The sequence below is a fragment of the Dipodomys merriami genome, unplaced genomic scaffold, assembly GCF_024711535.1.
Source record: "Dipodomys merriami isolate MVZ:Mamm:240054 unplaced genomic scaffold, mDipMer1.0.p SCAF_10, whole genome shotgun sequence".
In the NCBI taxonomy this organism is placed as follows: Eukaryota; Metazoa; Chordata; class Mammalia; order Rodentia; family Heteromyidae; genus Dipodomys; species Dipodomys merriami.
The window spans coordinates 346,055-359,480 of record NW_027202271.1 but is presented as its reverse complement, the minus strand read 5'-3'; the positions used below and the strand labels follow the sequence as shown (position 1 = coordinate 359,480).

At 42.6% G+C, this 13,426-nt stretch overlaps 1 protein-coding gene across 8 annotated transcripts in view; it reads left to right on the top strand.

Moving 5' to 3' along the window:
* Positions 1-13,426, top strand: part of Stk38l (serine/threonine kinase 38 like) — a 143,285-nt gene that overhangs the window by 114,748 nt on the left and 15,111 nt on the right. For 6 of the 8 annotated variants that reach the window (XM_070037965.1, XM_070037952.1, XM_070037945.1 and 3 more), the window contains one exon: positions 5,634-6,182. In XM_070037965.1, coding sequence (XP_069894066.1) covers positions 5,634-5,809 — 176 coding nt within the window. In that variant the 3' untranslated portion in view covers positions 5,810-6,182. Of the gene's footprint in view, positions 1-5,633; positions 6,184-13,426 lie in introns of those variants that run through there. The other 2 variants (XM_070037967.1, XM_070037938.1) reach the window with 2 other exon arrangements.

The following is a 13,426-nucleotide window of genomic DNA, read 5'->3' as shown; positions in this document are numbered from 1 at the left end:
TGTGGTCTCCTGGGATGGATGTGAAGGATCCTTTCAGTTGTAACCTGACCCCTATGTCCTGGAGCCTCAGGTCTGGGTCCTGGGCCCATGCCTCAGACCCTAAGCCTTCAGCTAGAGACTCGTAGCAGCCCAATACCCGGGCTTTTGGGTGTGGGTTAAAGAAAAGTTGGTACTATGAGTCTGAATAAAAGAATTTCACCTTAGGAATCCCAAGTCCACTTACCCCGTGCAGATGAATGAAGGCCGGTGAATTGGATGTGGAAAAGCACTGGGTGGCAGGAGGGAGGCTGCATGGTGGCTATGTCAGTCTGGCAGAAGTCCAGGCTCTGGGGATGGCAACTCTGAATGAGAGGGCAACTAGCACAGAGGTAATTGAGAACCAGACTCCCAGGAAGCTTGGATGAGCAAATTCACCAAAATAAATCTAGTTCCTGGCCATGCACCACTGTTAGAGTAAATTAGACACAGCCAGAAAACCATACGGACATCCAGGTAGGATGTACCCAGTAAGGGACCAGCAAGACCCCTTCTCACCAGGTGAGAGGAAGTGAGAAGTGCCAGCTATTATCTCAGGTGACCTTTAATGACCTCTGGGATTTGGGGAATCTTGCTGCCTTATATAGTCATAGCTACCCCAACAGGGAAAGGGGGTAGGTACTGATCATTTGCTGCCTTTACTACATGGACCTAGGGAAAGAGCATATTAAGTTATGAGGGAGGAGGCTTCTGGGCTAACACAATGTCTCAATAAGAAGGGATTTCTTTTTTCAGCTAGTACTGGAGCTGGAACTCAGGGCCCGGGCACTGTCCCTGAGTTTTTGTATTCAAGGCTAGTGCTCTACCACTTGAGCCAAAATGCCATTTTCTGCATTTTGGTTATTAATTAGAAATAAGAATCACAGACTTTCCTGCCTGGGCTGGCTTTGAACCATGATTCTCAGATCTCAGCCTCTTGAGTATCTAGGATTACAGGCTGAGCCACTGGTGCAAGGTTCAGTTGGCCTATTTTACTTTTTTTCAGTTGTGGGGCTTGAACTCTGAGCTTAACTCTGGGCTTGGGCACTGTCTCTGTGCACTTCAGCTCAAGGCGAGCACTCTACCTCTTGAGACACAGCACCACTTCTGGTTTTCTAGTGGTTTATTGGAGATAAGAGTGTCATGGCCTTTCCTGCTGAGGTGGCTTTGAACCATGATCCTCAGATCTCAGCCTCCTGAGTAGCTAGGATTACAGGCATCAGCCACCAGCACCTGGCTTCAGTTGGCCTATTTTAAACTGTTGTTCTTCTGTTTCTTTGTTTGCTATATTAAAAGGTAACATGTTTTATTTATTTATTTTTTACCTCAGAATTTGTTTCTCTATTAAAAATACAGTCTTTTTCAATACTCCAGAGTCAGCAATTTAAGCCTGACACTTAACAAGTCAGTTTAATTGTAAAAACTATGAAGACACTCAGTCTCACATTCTTGTTGCATATCAATAGATTCTTATGTATTCAAAGGAGGAACTTTCCTTCAAATATGCATATTTCCTCAGGATACAAATCTCCTCTGAAGAGGCAAATACCATTGTAATATACAAATTTGTAGGAATGTACTATTCACTGGCTACATAAGCATCATCTGAACATATAAATATTGTCAGAATATGCAAATTCTCCTACTTTGTAATGTTATCAGCATATGTAATTACCATGTAACTATGAAAATCCTTTCAAATTTGTAAATATACTTGAATATGTAGTATAGTCTATATGTAAATTTCATCTGAATATAATTCTTACCTGAATATGTGAGCATCTGAATATATACATGTGATCTGAGCATGCAAATTTTTACCAGGATATATACATTATTATGAATATTAACATTTAAATATTATTTAAATATTATTTGATCATGTTTATGAAAGTGTCACATTAATGTGCAAATATAGCCTGAATATGCAAAAATAACCTGAATATGAAAATATGGTGCTATGCCTGGTGCCAGTGGCTCATGCCTGTAATCCTAGCTACTCAGGAGGCTGAGATCTGAAGATCACAATTCAAAGCCAGCCTGGGCAGGAAAGTCTATGAAAAAGAAAATGTGCTGTTAATATGTAAATAAAATGTGAATATGTAAAAGTCAATGAATATGTAACCACGCTGATTATATACATTTCTTTGAACATATAAACAAAACAAATGCTTTATATTTTCATTTTTTTATTGTGAAAATACCATACAGAGGGGTGACAATTACATGGGCAAGGTAATGAGAACATTTCTTATCAAGCATTGTTGCCTCCTCATTGTTTCCCTTTCCCATCCCTTCCCATCCTCCCCACCCCACCCCTGCATGCCAAAGTTGTAAAGTTTGTTTTTCGACATAATATCTTGTACATATCATTGTTGCAATGGGTCCACCTGTATCCCTATTTAAATAATTGGTTTTTCCCCATCTCCTCCAAAAATTATACCAACATCAAATGCAGTGAAAACAGGGGTTATACTGTGAGGGTGGGACATACAAAGCAACAAAGAAATATCTTGTAAATATGTTAGAAATAATAGCAAGAAAGAAAAAACAACATTTGAGTCCTTATCTTGGGGTTCATTTCACCTAACATCAACTTATCTGACCATTTCTGCTTGTCTCAGACAATACTAGTTATTGCAAATAAGGGAAAACATGGGATCTATGTTTCTTTGGGCCTGGCTTACCTCACTTAATATAATTTTTTCCAAGTCTTTCCATTTCCTAACGAATGGGGCAATGTTATTCTTTCTGATGGAGGCATAGAATTCCATTGTGTATATGTACCACATTTTCTTGATCCATTCATCTACTGAGGGGCATCTGGGTTGGTTCTATATCTTAGCTATGGTAAATAATACTGCAATATACATATTTTGTGCTGGTAGCTTTAGTATGGACTTGCTTGTGATCATTTGGGTAAATACCCAAAAGTGGGATTGCAGGGTCATAGGGGAGCTCTATGTGGAGTCTTTTGAGGAACCTCCATACTACTTTCCAAAGTGGTTGAACAAGTTTACACTCCCACCAACAATGCAGTAAGGTTCCCTTTTGTCCACATCCCCTCCAGCATCTGTTGTTATCAGAGTTCTTGATTATAGCCATTCTAACTGGAGTGAGGTGGTATCTCAATGTTGTTTTGATTTGCATTTCTTTTATGACTAGGGAGGTTGAGCATTTCTTCATGTGTCTATTGGCCATCCTTCTTTCCTCTTCAGAGAAGTTTCTCTGTATATCTTTAGCCCACTCATTTATTGGGCAGTTATTTCTTTGAGGATTTGTTGTTGGGGGATTTAATTTTTTGAGTTCCAGGTATATTTTAGATATGAGACCCTTGTCCATTACAGGGCTAGTGAAGATCTTCTCCCAATCCATAGGCTTTCTATTGATCTTGCTAGCTATGTCCTTTGCCATGCAGAAGCTCTGCAATTTCATGCAATCCCATTTGCCCAACCTTTCTTTTTCTTTTTTCTTTTTTCTTTTTGTTGGTCATGGGGCTTGAACTCTGTGCCTGGGAGCTATCCCTCAGCTCTTCAGCTCAAGGTGAGCACTCTACCACTTGAGCCACAGTGCCACTACTCAGTTTTCTGAGTGGTGTATTGGAGATAAGAGTCTCATGGACTTTCATGCCCAAGCTGGCTTTGAGCCACAATCCTCAGATCTCAGCCTCTTGAGTAGCTAGGATTACAGGCATGAGGCACTGGCACCCAGCTATATTTTCAATTTTTAATGGTTCCAGTCATCCAAATAACAACAGACCAAATAGAAGAAAATCACATTGTGAACTTCACTATATAAATATTTTCATAAATGTTAATAGTCATAAAATAACTGAACAATTTACTTCTCATCAAATACTTCTTTTGAGAAAAAAGAAATGGACTCAATTCTAATGGACTCTGGTTTTCAAGAGTTGTGGCTGAGGCTGGGAATGTGGCTTAATGGCAAAGTGCTTGCCTAGGCATGCATGAGGCACTGGGTTAAATTCCTCAATACCACAAAAAAAATTTTCAAAAAAACCCAAAGGGGTGTCTCTCTGTCTCTGTCTGTCTTTCTCTGTCTCTCTCTCTCTCTCTCTAATTATGGCTGAGAATAAAGTCATTAGAGACATGCCATCTGGGCCTCAGTTGTGACTCAGAGTTACTGCTTTCTAATCCTGAGTTTGTCATTTAAGCTATCTGTGCCTCAGTTTTCTCATTTGTAAATCAGGGATATTAATTATATATCCTCTGGAAGAATGTGAGAATATAGGTGATTCAATACAGAGCCAAAACTCAAATCCAGGCTCCAGTGGCTCACTCCTGTAATTACTCAGGAGGGTAAGATCTGAGGATCATGATTTGAAGGCAGTTAAGTTCATGAGACTCTTATCTCCAATTAAATAGCAAAAGGCCATAAGTAGAGCTGTGGTTCAAGTGGTAGAGTGTCAGGCTTGAGGGGAAAAGCTAAGGGACATGTCTACTCAGACCCTGAGTTCAAGCCTTAGTACTGAAAACAAATAAATACAGAAATAAACAAAACCTCTCAAAATGATGCCAAGAGCACATAAAACTTAAGTGGTTGTTGTGGTCATTCTTTTAATAGGTTTTAGTTCAGTGGACTAACTGTACTCTTGTGGTTTAAAGAAAACATTCAAATAAAATAATCACAAGGTAAGTACTCTCTGCTATTTCATTTAATTTAGCCGAGATACATCATTGCATATGTTAAAAAAAAAAGACTAAATGCTTAGCCAAGTGCTGGTAGCTCATGCCTGTAATCCTAGCTACTCAGGAGGCTGGGATCTGGGCAGCCTGGGCAGGAAAGTCCATGAAACTCTTATCTCCAATTAAAAAGAAACACACACACCAAAAAACCAGAAGTGGTGTAGTGGCTCAAGTGGTAGAGTGCTAGCCTTGAGCTGAAGAGCTGAGGGACAGAGCCCAGGCCCAGAGTTCAGGCCCACGACTGACAAAAAAAAATAAATAAAATAAAAATTACTAACCCCAGCACTGTCTGGGAGAGAAACACAATAATCTGTGTATAGCAGAGACAACAGAACCAGTAAAGCTCTAGTGAAAATTAGGTGGAATTAAAATACAAAAGGACAGAGCTGAGCCTGTAATCCTAGCTACTCAGGAGATTGAGATCTGAGAATCAAGATACACAGTCAGCCTGGGCAGAAAAGTCTGTGAGACTCTTACGGCCAATTAACCAGAAAAGTGAAGAGAAGGTGTGGATCAGGTGGTAGCCTTGGGCAGAAAAGCTAAGTAAGCACATGAGGCCCAGAGTTCAAAGCCAATACCAGCACACAAAAAACAAAAGAAGGAAGAAGGAGGAGGAGGAAGAGGAAGGGCTAAGAGAGGGAGAGAGGAGAGGAGGAGGAAAACAACTTCCTGAGCTTTGGAGTCCTGGTTTAGAATCACTGCTACACAGCAGGAAAGATATTAGATTAGTCAGGCTTTTATAATCCCATTGCAATACCAGATTTGGACAATCTGATGTATGTGGCAAGCTGGGTATGGAGCCCACTTAGTGACGTGGAAGTGATGGTGACAGGCCCAGGCTTGCTCCTTTGCTGAGCAGTTTTTCTCTCCAGTAGCAATGTCACTAACAGCTCATGTGCCTTTCCCTTCCAGATGTTACCAAGGAGTTGTACTCACTGTGCCCTGAGTCCAAGGTGCCAAGTGACACCCGGCCAAACCAGAACACTGATGCCATCCAGAACCATGAGCTTCTCAATCAGAAAAATGTCCTTGACACTGGACAACCTGGTGAATTTTCCAAAAATGCCATCTCCCTCCCTATATTTTAAAGCCCTTAATTAAAACACAGGCCAGTGCTTTCATTTGTAAGTGAGTAAGCCAGGATGGATTACGATACAGTCTCCATCTCTCAGAAGCAGAAGGGGCCTGACAGACTGAGGATTTCAGTGACACTCAGTAGACATTTGAGAATTTGAATTTTAACTCCAAGGATGAGAAATGTTTTAAAGCATTTCATTTTCAAAACAAATTCTTCAGTACTGTACTAATACCTTTTTAAAAAATATTATTTTTGTAGTAGGAAGACCCCTACTCAGGCAGGCAAGCCCACCTAAGTTGTCTGGAGTGACAGAGCCCACCACAACACAGTTGTTAACAAAGAAGCAACTTTATTGAGACGGTTCCAACACTGACCAGTCAGGGCCGCATCACAGGCTTGGGAGCTGATACTGCAACCCCCAGCAGTCCCCATTCTTTGGTTTTTAAAGGCAAAATCCATGAGGTTGAGCCTGGTCATGCGCAGGTGAGCAATGGGATTGTAACACTCACAAAGGATTGTACAGTCATACTGACTACACACAGGTGGCCAATGAGGTTACTGTTTGTCTTTAATGGCTGTTTAAAGCAGCCTATCACTTGGTTTAAAATGGCATGCAAATTCAGTGGGTAAAGCAAGGTCTACCTTTTTTGGTGGGCAAAGGTGGAGTTTACCATAAACATAAGCACGTGGTATCACCAGTTGGAGCCAGATTACAACCTATCTGTTTTATAAGTCAGTCTTTAACTCAATAATTAAGGGTGGGTTAGGTTGTTAAGGGGAGGGGGATGAGATGTATTTTTTTTATTCTGGGAGCTAGGCCCATCAAGTCTAAAAATCCCTAAAACAAAGGCAAAGCTCAAAATGGAATCAGACCAGCTTGGGCCCCATCAATTTTATTGTAAAGATGCTGTACAGAGAGGTTACAGTTACATAAGTTGTTGTAAGGTAAATCATCCCAGAAGCCACATTTTAAAATATGGAATATTGGAGTCTTTATTATACAGAGAACAGGCTGCAGGTTGCCAGTTGTAACAAAGGCCTGCAGCACGCAAATACACATAACATAGCTAGGAAACATGCTAAAGAGGAAAGAAATAACAAAAACAATACCAACAAGCCAATTAAGCTCCAATGGAGAGCTCAATTGGGACTCCATGATGACTGGAGATGAGCCAGGAGGCAGGACACAGGACACGATCACGGAGACACACGTGGCATGGAGTTTTGCTGGCTAGGCTTATCTGGGCCTAAATAGGTCGACACAGGGGGCAGGTCCTTAGGAAATTCCAAGTCCCAGGCACTAGACTGACAGATTCAGTAGCCTATCAGCCAAGTGCCTTCTCCTGCCTCCAGGGGTCTGGGTATGCCCATTACCTGGGAGGCAGGGGGAGGAGATTTCTTTCCTCCATCATGAAGACAAGATGCCAGACCCTAGCATCCACCATGTGGCCAATATGGTGGCCAGACCTGGCCTCCTTACTTCAGAGTAAGGTAATTATAAGGCTTTAGGTGAGGAAAGAACACCCAGGAGGAGGTAGAGGTGAAGGAAGGAAAGTTTATTGGGGCACACTCCTAGGTGAAGTCCCTGGTAGAGATCAGAGAAGTTGCCCAGAGTCTGGTTGTAGTAGGATTTAAATGGCTGGGGTCAGCAGGAACTTTGAGCACATAACTTGTTTTGCAAGTTTGGGCAGTTTCGGGTAACCCCAAAGGACAGGACAACTGGGACAGGTGGTGTATAATTGGGACAGGTGATGTGTAATTGGGACAGGTGGTTTATAAGGAAGTGGCTTTTCTCAGCTGCCTCTGCCCTCCAGCAGCCTGACAGTAATGAGTACATTTCTTGTTGAGCATTGTTACTCCCTCTTTTGTTGTTCTCCCACTATCCCTTACCTCCCTAACTCCCCTCCACCCACCCCGAGGTTGTAAAGTTTATTTCCAACATAGTGTCTTGTGAGTATCATTACTGCAATGGGTTTCAAAGCATTTCATTTTCAAAACAAATTATTCAGTACTGTATCAATACCTTTTATCATTGTACATTGCATGGATGTGTGGGTTTTGCACAGGATGTCTTGGTCATGCTTGGCTTTTTCTGTTCAAGGCTGATACTCTACCACTTAAGCCACACTGTCACTTCCAACTTTTTCCTGGTTAATAATGGAGATAGGGATTTGTTTGTCCAGAGTGACTTCAAACTGAAATCTTTAGTTCTTAGCCTCCTGTATAGCTAGGAATATAGGCATGAGCCACCATACATGGCTCTTCTTACTTTTTTTATGTGTTTATAATAGGGCTTGAACTAGGAACATGGGTACCACCCCTGAGGCCTTTTGCTCAAGACTAGCACCCTACCACTTTGAACCACAGCACCACTTCCAGTTTTCTGGTGGTTCATTGGAGATAATGAAATAAGGATACTGGGTTTAAGCAACATCACCTTGTCCTCACAGCCATCCTGCTTCCTTGTTTGATGAAGGGGACTTTCCAAAAGGATGGAGGTGAGATAAGCCATTCTTTGGATTGCAGATACTTAGCTCCAGGAGAGCTAAAAGAGCTCTACTTCAGAGAATATGTAGATATCATGTTATTTAGATTCAGTTTTGCTCTCCCTGACTGTTCCCCACCCCAACATGTGTTTTGTTTTGTTCTTTAAAAACTTGGTTCAGGCTTGATTCTGGGCTGCAGGTCTTTGTGACAGGAGTCCACCTACAGTTGCCAGCTCTCCAATAAATACTCCCAATTTGACCTCTCAAGTGGCTTCTCTTACAACTGAATTCCTGTGAATTTGGAGGCCCCAGCAAGATCCCAGTGCCAATGGGGCACCTGAGTTCCTTGAAGTCACTGGCAGATGGCCTCTGTGAGCCAGCTGCCAAGAGATGGTCACCCCACTGGGGAGGTACTGCATGAGACATTCTAGGGCCCATGGTCTTTCCTCCACTCCAACAGCCATCTTGTGGATACTTGACAGGCCACTAAATTTTTTTGGAGTCACACAGGAAACCTCCAGAGTAAGTCTGTTTTCTTTGTTTGTTTTCTGGGATTGATCCATCTGGAAATGTGGAGGTAAGGGGAATGGATACACTCAAGACATGCCCCACCACCCTCAGGATTAGTGATGACAATGGAAGGTTTGGGGTTGCTGAGGTGAGAGAGGCCCATCCAGCAGTCTCTCATACTGAAGAGAGTTCTGATTGTGGCTGAGGTGGGAGATCTGTGGATCAGGCCTGCCCAGTGAGCTCTCATTATTGGGATCCCATCTTAATGTTAGGATCCAGTGAGCATATGTGACTCCACCATGGTTAAGCATCCATCTTGTTTACAAGTCTAGGAAAAATGTGGTTTTCAAGTCCCTGATAATGGAGCGTAGAGAACAAAGATGAGAGGCCAGGTGGACATGCCCAATCAGTAACAAGCACAGATCTAAACCCTCCCCCCCCCCCCCCACCAAGAATGCAAACCCAGCCTTTTTCACCCTACCAAACCCATGCACCAAAACTGACCAAAGTGGTAGGCTAGTTTAAGCTGCTTAGGGATAAGTTGTAGCGGGGAGGGGCAGTGAGACCACTCAGTCCGCAGTGAAAATGTAGATTTTATTGAGTGAAAAGTGCGGATGAACCAGGACCGCACCTGGAGTCAGGATCCCAGGAAACGGCCCTGAGTGGCAGCCCACATCAGCTAGGGTGGGGAAAGGGGAGGCTGGGTGTTGGCTTTAGCCAATGATTGTTACAAGAAATGTGCACCTTAAGTTTAAATTTCCCACCAAAGTTTTGCTGGTGGGAAGCAGGGGAATAGAAAAAAGGGTGGTGATGGTTCCACTGGGTTAGGGCTCACATTGCTCAGAAAACAGCAAAAGCAGAGTTATAGAGTTACAGAGTTACAGATTTACAGGGTGACAGGATTACAGAGAAACAATTACAGTTATTAGCTAAAATGGCGTTACCAGGGAAGTCTTATCCAAACACACTTACATTTATATCTTAAAATCATTCAGTATCCATTTTACACAATCCAAGTCAAATAGCATATCCATCTTTATGTCTTCCACCATATCAGTGGTTTTGTTTAAAATCATTATTTTAAAGTACTGTAGATTTCTTACAGAGACAAGGGAAAATTAAGAAACAGAACAGTTTAAATTGTGTTATCAGTTGGTTTCCACAATATTGAACTATGGACAAAACTTTGTCAGTGACCAACTAGAGTTTAAAAAAACATACAAATACCAAGACTATAAACATAAACCTAAGTTGTAGAGCCTTTCTATAAAGAAACCAAACCATGAGGCTAGCATTAATACTTACATGCTTGAAAAGTAAAAAAGATGATGCTTGAGGATTGTAAGCCAGTGTTAGCTGAGTGACTACATTGGGTCCAGAATCATGTTCTGTGATGTGCATTTTCAAAAAGAGAATTGGGAGCTAGGTATGTTAATTTCCATTTCACTCTAAGCAACTCAGTAACCCTCACATTTCCACCTAGAGTAAGTAAATGGCAGAGCTGGTTGTTTAAATTCCCAAATCTGTATTGTTTAACAAAACATGTAGTTGTACAATGTAGTCTCAATTCAACCTATTAGTTTCTGAGTACAATGCATTTGGTCAATGTCACTTTTTCCTTTGTTCTCCCCCATCTCTCCCAACCCCACCCATCCCCTCAAGTTCCCTGGTTCAGTTTTCACACATGTACTGTTGAATATTATCACTTATTCACCCATCCTTCCTCCCTCCAGTTGTCTGCCCCTTCCTATGACCTCCCCTGTAACACATTTCAGTTTTCTGGTACTCATTTTGGTAAACTTTTAATTGTTCAAAGGAGCTACACCATTGGAATCATCCATTGAGTATACTTACCATCCTTTAGTCAATTCCTTTGTGTGTATATGCAGATAACCTTGTGCATGCCGAACCTGACCTTTTCAACTGCTCATCAATTATATCATTAACAGTTTTGTTAGTATGAAGTAGAAATGATTAGATGTGGAGCCTATTTGTGTCTTCTTCCCAGTTTTCTTTAAATACAATTTGAAAGGCTAAGGAGGTATAGACTGCAAATCTCTGCCATAGTACATGATTAAAAACAACAGCCTGGCGCTGGTGGTTCACACCTGTTACCCTAGCTACACAAGAGGCTGAGATATAAAGATCATAGTTCAGAGCCAGCCCAGGCAGGCAAGTCCATGAGACTGCTATTTCCAGTTAACTACCAGAAAACCAGAAGTGGCAATGTGGCTCAAAGTGGTAGAGCACTAGCCTTGAAACAGCTCAGGGACAGCGCCCAGGCTAAGTTGCTAGGAGGGAGACCCACACCTGTGAGCATCAGAGCCATGACACCCTAAAGCCTGGAGACCCACAGTTAAGCTGAAACTAAACTGGGACCCAAAGGATGAAAATTCTTATTCAAATTAAACATGCTCCCTATCCTCACCCAGGAAGAGCAGGCTACTAAACAGAAAGGTGTGTGGGGGAGGACCAGTGGATGGAAGGAAAGAAGCCTGTGAGCCTCTACTGTGTCCTGGCCCTGTGTTAGAATCCCCTATGTTCACATTTCTGTATATTCTTTTTTTTTGGGGGGGGGGTCCGGTCGTGTGGCCTGAACTCTGGGCCTGGGCGCTGTCCCTCAGCTCTTCAGCTCAAGGCTAGTGTACTACCACTTGAGCCACAGCGTCACTTCTGGCTTTTTTCTTTTTGCTTATGTGGTGCTGAGGAATCGAACCCAGGGCCTCAGGCATTCAAGGCAAGCACTCTACCACTGAGCCACCTTCCCAGCCCCCATTTCTGTATATTCTTGTAGATGGTTAAAGGAGATAGGTAAGTGAGTATGTGTCTGCCAACTTTTGCAGGCAGTCCCAGCTGGTAATCCATCGTCCCTCCCACCTACTGTACAAGCTGCTTTGGTGAATTCACCAGCTGCTTTGTGCAGGTGCAGAATCAAGTGCTGAGGACAGATAGACAGCTGTGTACTGGTGGCTCATACCTGTAGCCTTAGTTATTCAGAAGGCTTGAGATCTGAGGATCACAGTTTGAAGTCAACCCAAGTACACAAATCCAGGAGACTCTTACCTCCAATTAGCCAGCAAAAGACAGAAGTGGAAGTTGGGTCAAGTGGTAGACTTCCAAGCTTGAGTGAAAAAGCTAAGAGACCATATCCAGATTCTGAGTTCTAGTCCCAGTCCCAACACCACTCCCCTGCCCACCAAAAAACCTCACATAGGACAGAATGGTTGCCTTACAAGTAATAGTACTAAGCAAGCTACAAGAACAGCTAAGACATGGAATCTAGACATATAAATTTCATGAAGCTGCAAGGAATATGGAATACTTTGTGAAGTAATTGGTAGTGTGTGTGTGTGTGTGTGTGTGTGTGTGAGAGAGAGAGAGAGAGAGAGAGAGAGAGAGAGAGAGAAAGAGAGAGAGAGACTCATAGTCATGTGATGATAGTCTCCCAGACTTTCCTGCCCAGGCTGGCTTTGAACTGCAACCTCAGATCTCAGCCTCCTGAATAGCTAGTGTTACAAGCATGAGCTACCTGTCCCCAGCAAGTAACTGGCATTTCTAACTCTCAAAAAGTCAATAGGATTTGTCTTAGAGTGGTGAGTAAAGACTGATCCTTCTTGAAAAATCCCAAGAATAATCCATAGTTCAGAGAATTGATGGGGGAGAACAAAGGGGTGCCATCTTAGGACTTGTGCTGAAATGCTGGGGTAGTTCTTCCGACTAAAGAACAAAGCCTCTGAAACCCTTTGATTTCAACAACAGCTTCACTGGAAGCTGCCATTCCCTTGCAGCCTACCTGGGAAGAAAACTCAAGCATGAAGAAGAAAACATCCAGAATGTGTGCGTGCAAGCCGGGCTTCTGAGACTCCAGAAGGAATTTAACATTTCACATGCCATGCAATGATTATCAGGGTTGTTCATAAATGTTCTTTAATTGAAGCTCTTTGAAAAGGTCTGGAGTTCCATAATGGTTGTACTTTGTTGTTGTTGTTGCTGCTGATGCATACCTGTCTCTGAAGTTGCAAGAGACAAAGCAGTTGTTGAAAGTGACAGGGTCTCAGGTATCAACAGAAGACCTTCTGGGCTGGAACGACCCAGTGTTCAACTGCTGTTAGGCAGCCACAGAGCCCTAGAGAAGCACCAGTTGCTGGCCTACCAGAAAGGGTGAATTAGCTGTGGCTAATCTAAAAGAATTAGAGGTGACATGAACATAGCTAAGGTGTAGATAAAAACTTACAAAAGAGTCTTTAACCTTCTTTCCATGGTCTTCATAAATATGAGGGTGGTTTTATAAATCACCCAATGACTTTTGGTAGTAATTTAAGTTATGCTGAGCATTTTAAGGTTGTTACTCTGGTGAGGGAAGGTATGGCATTGTGTTGGATGCCAGTTGTTAGGAGGAGAAAGGAAGGAAACAGGCTGGATTCAATCTTCCCCAGAGGAGAACTGTTTATTGAGATAGAGCGTTGAGGGGCACAGCCTTCCCTCAGGCTCGGAGACTGTGCAAAGAAGTGGGACAGGAGTTGGGTTTTATTTTTGAGGACTAAGTAAGGAAGCAGAGGTTAATGAGAGGTCTAGAGAGGTCGGGGCTTTTGGTTGGGTCACAATGGAATGTTTGTAGCCAGGCTTAGATG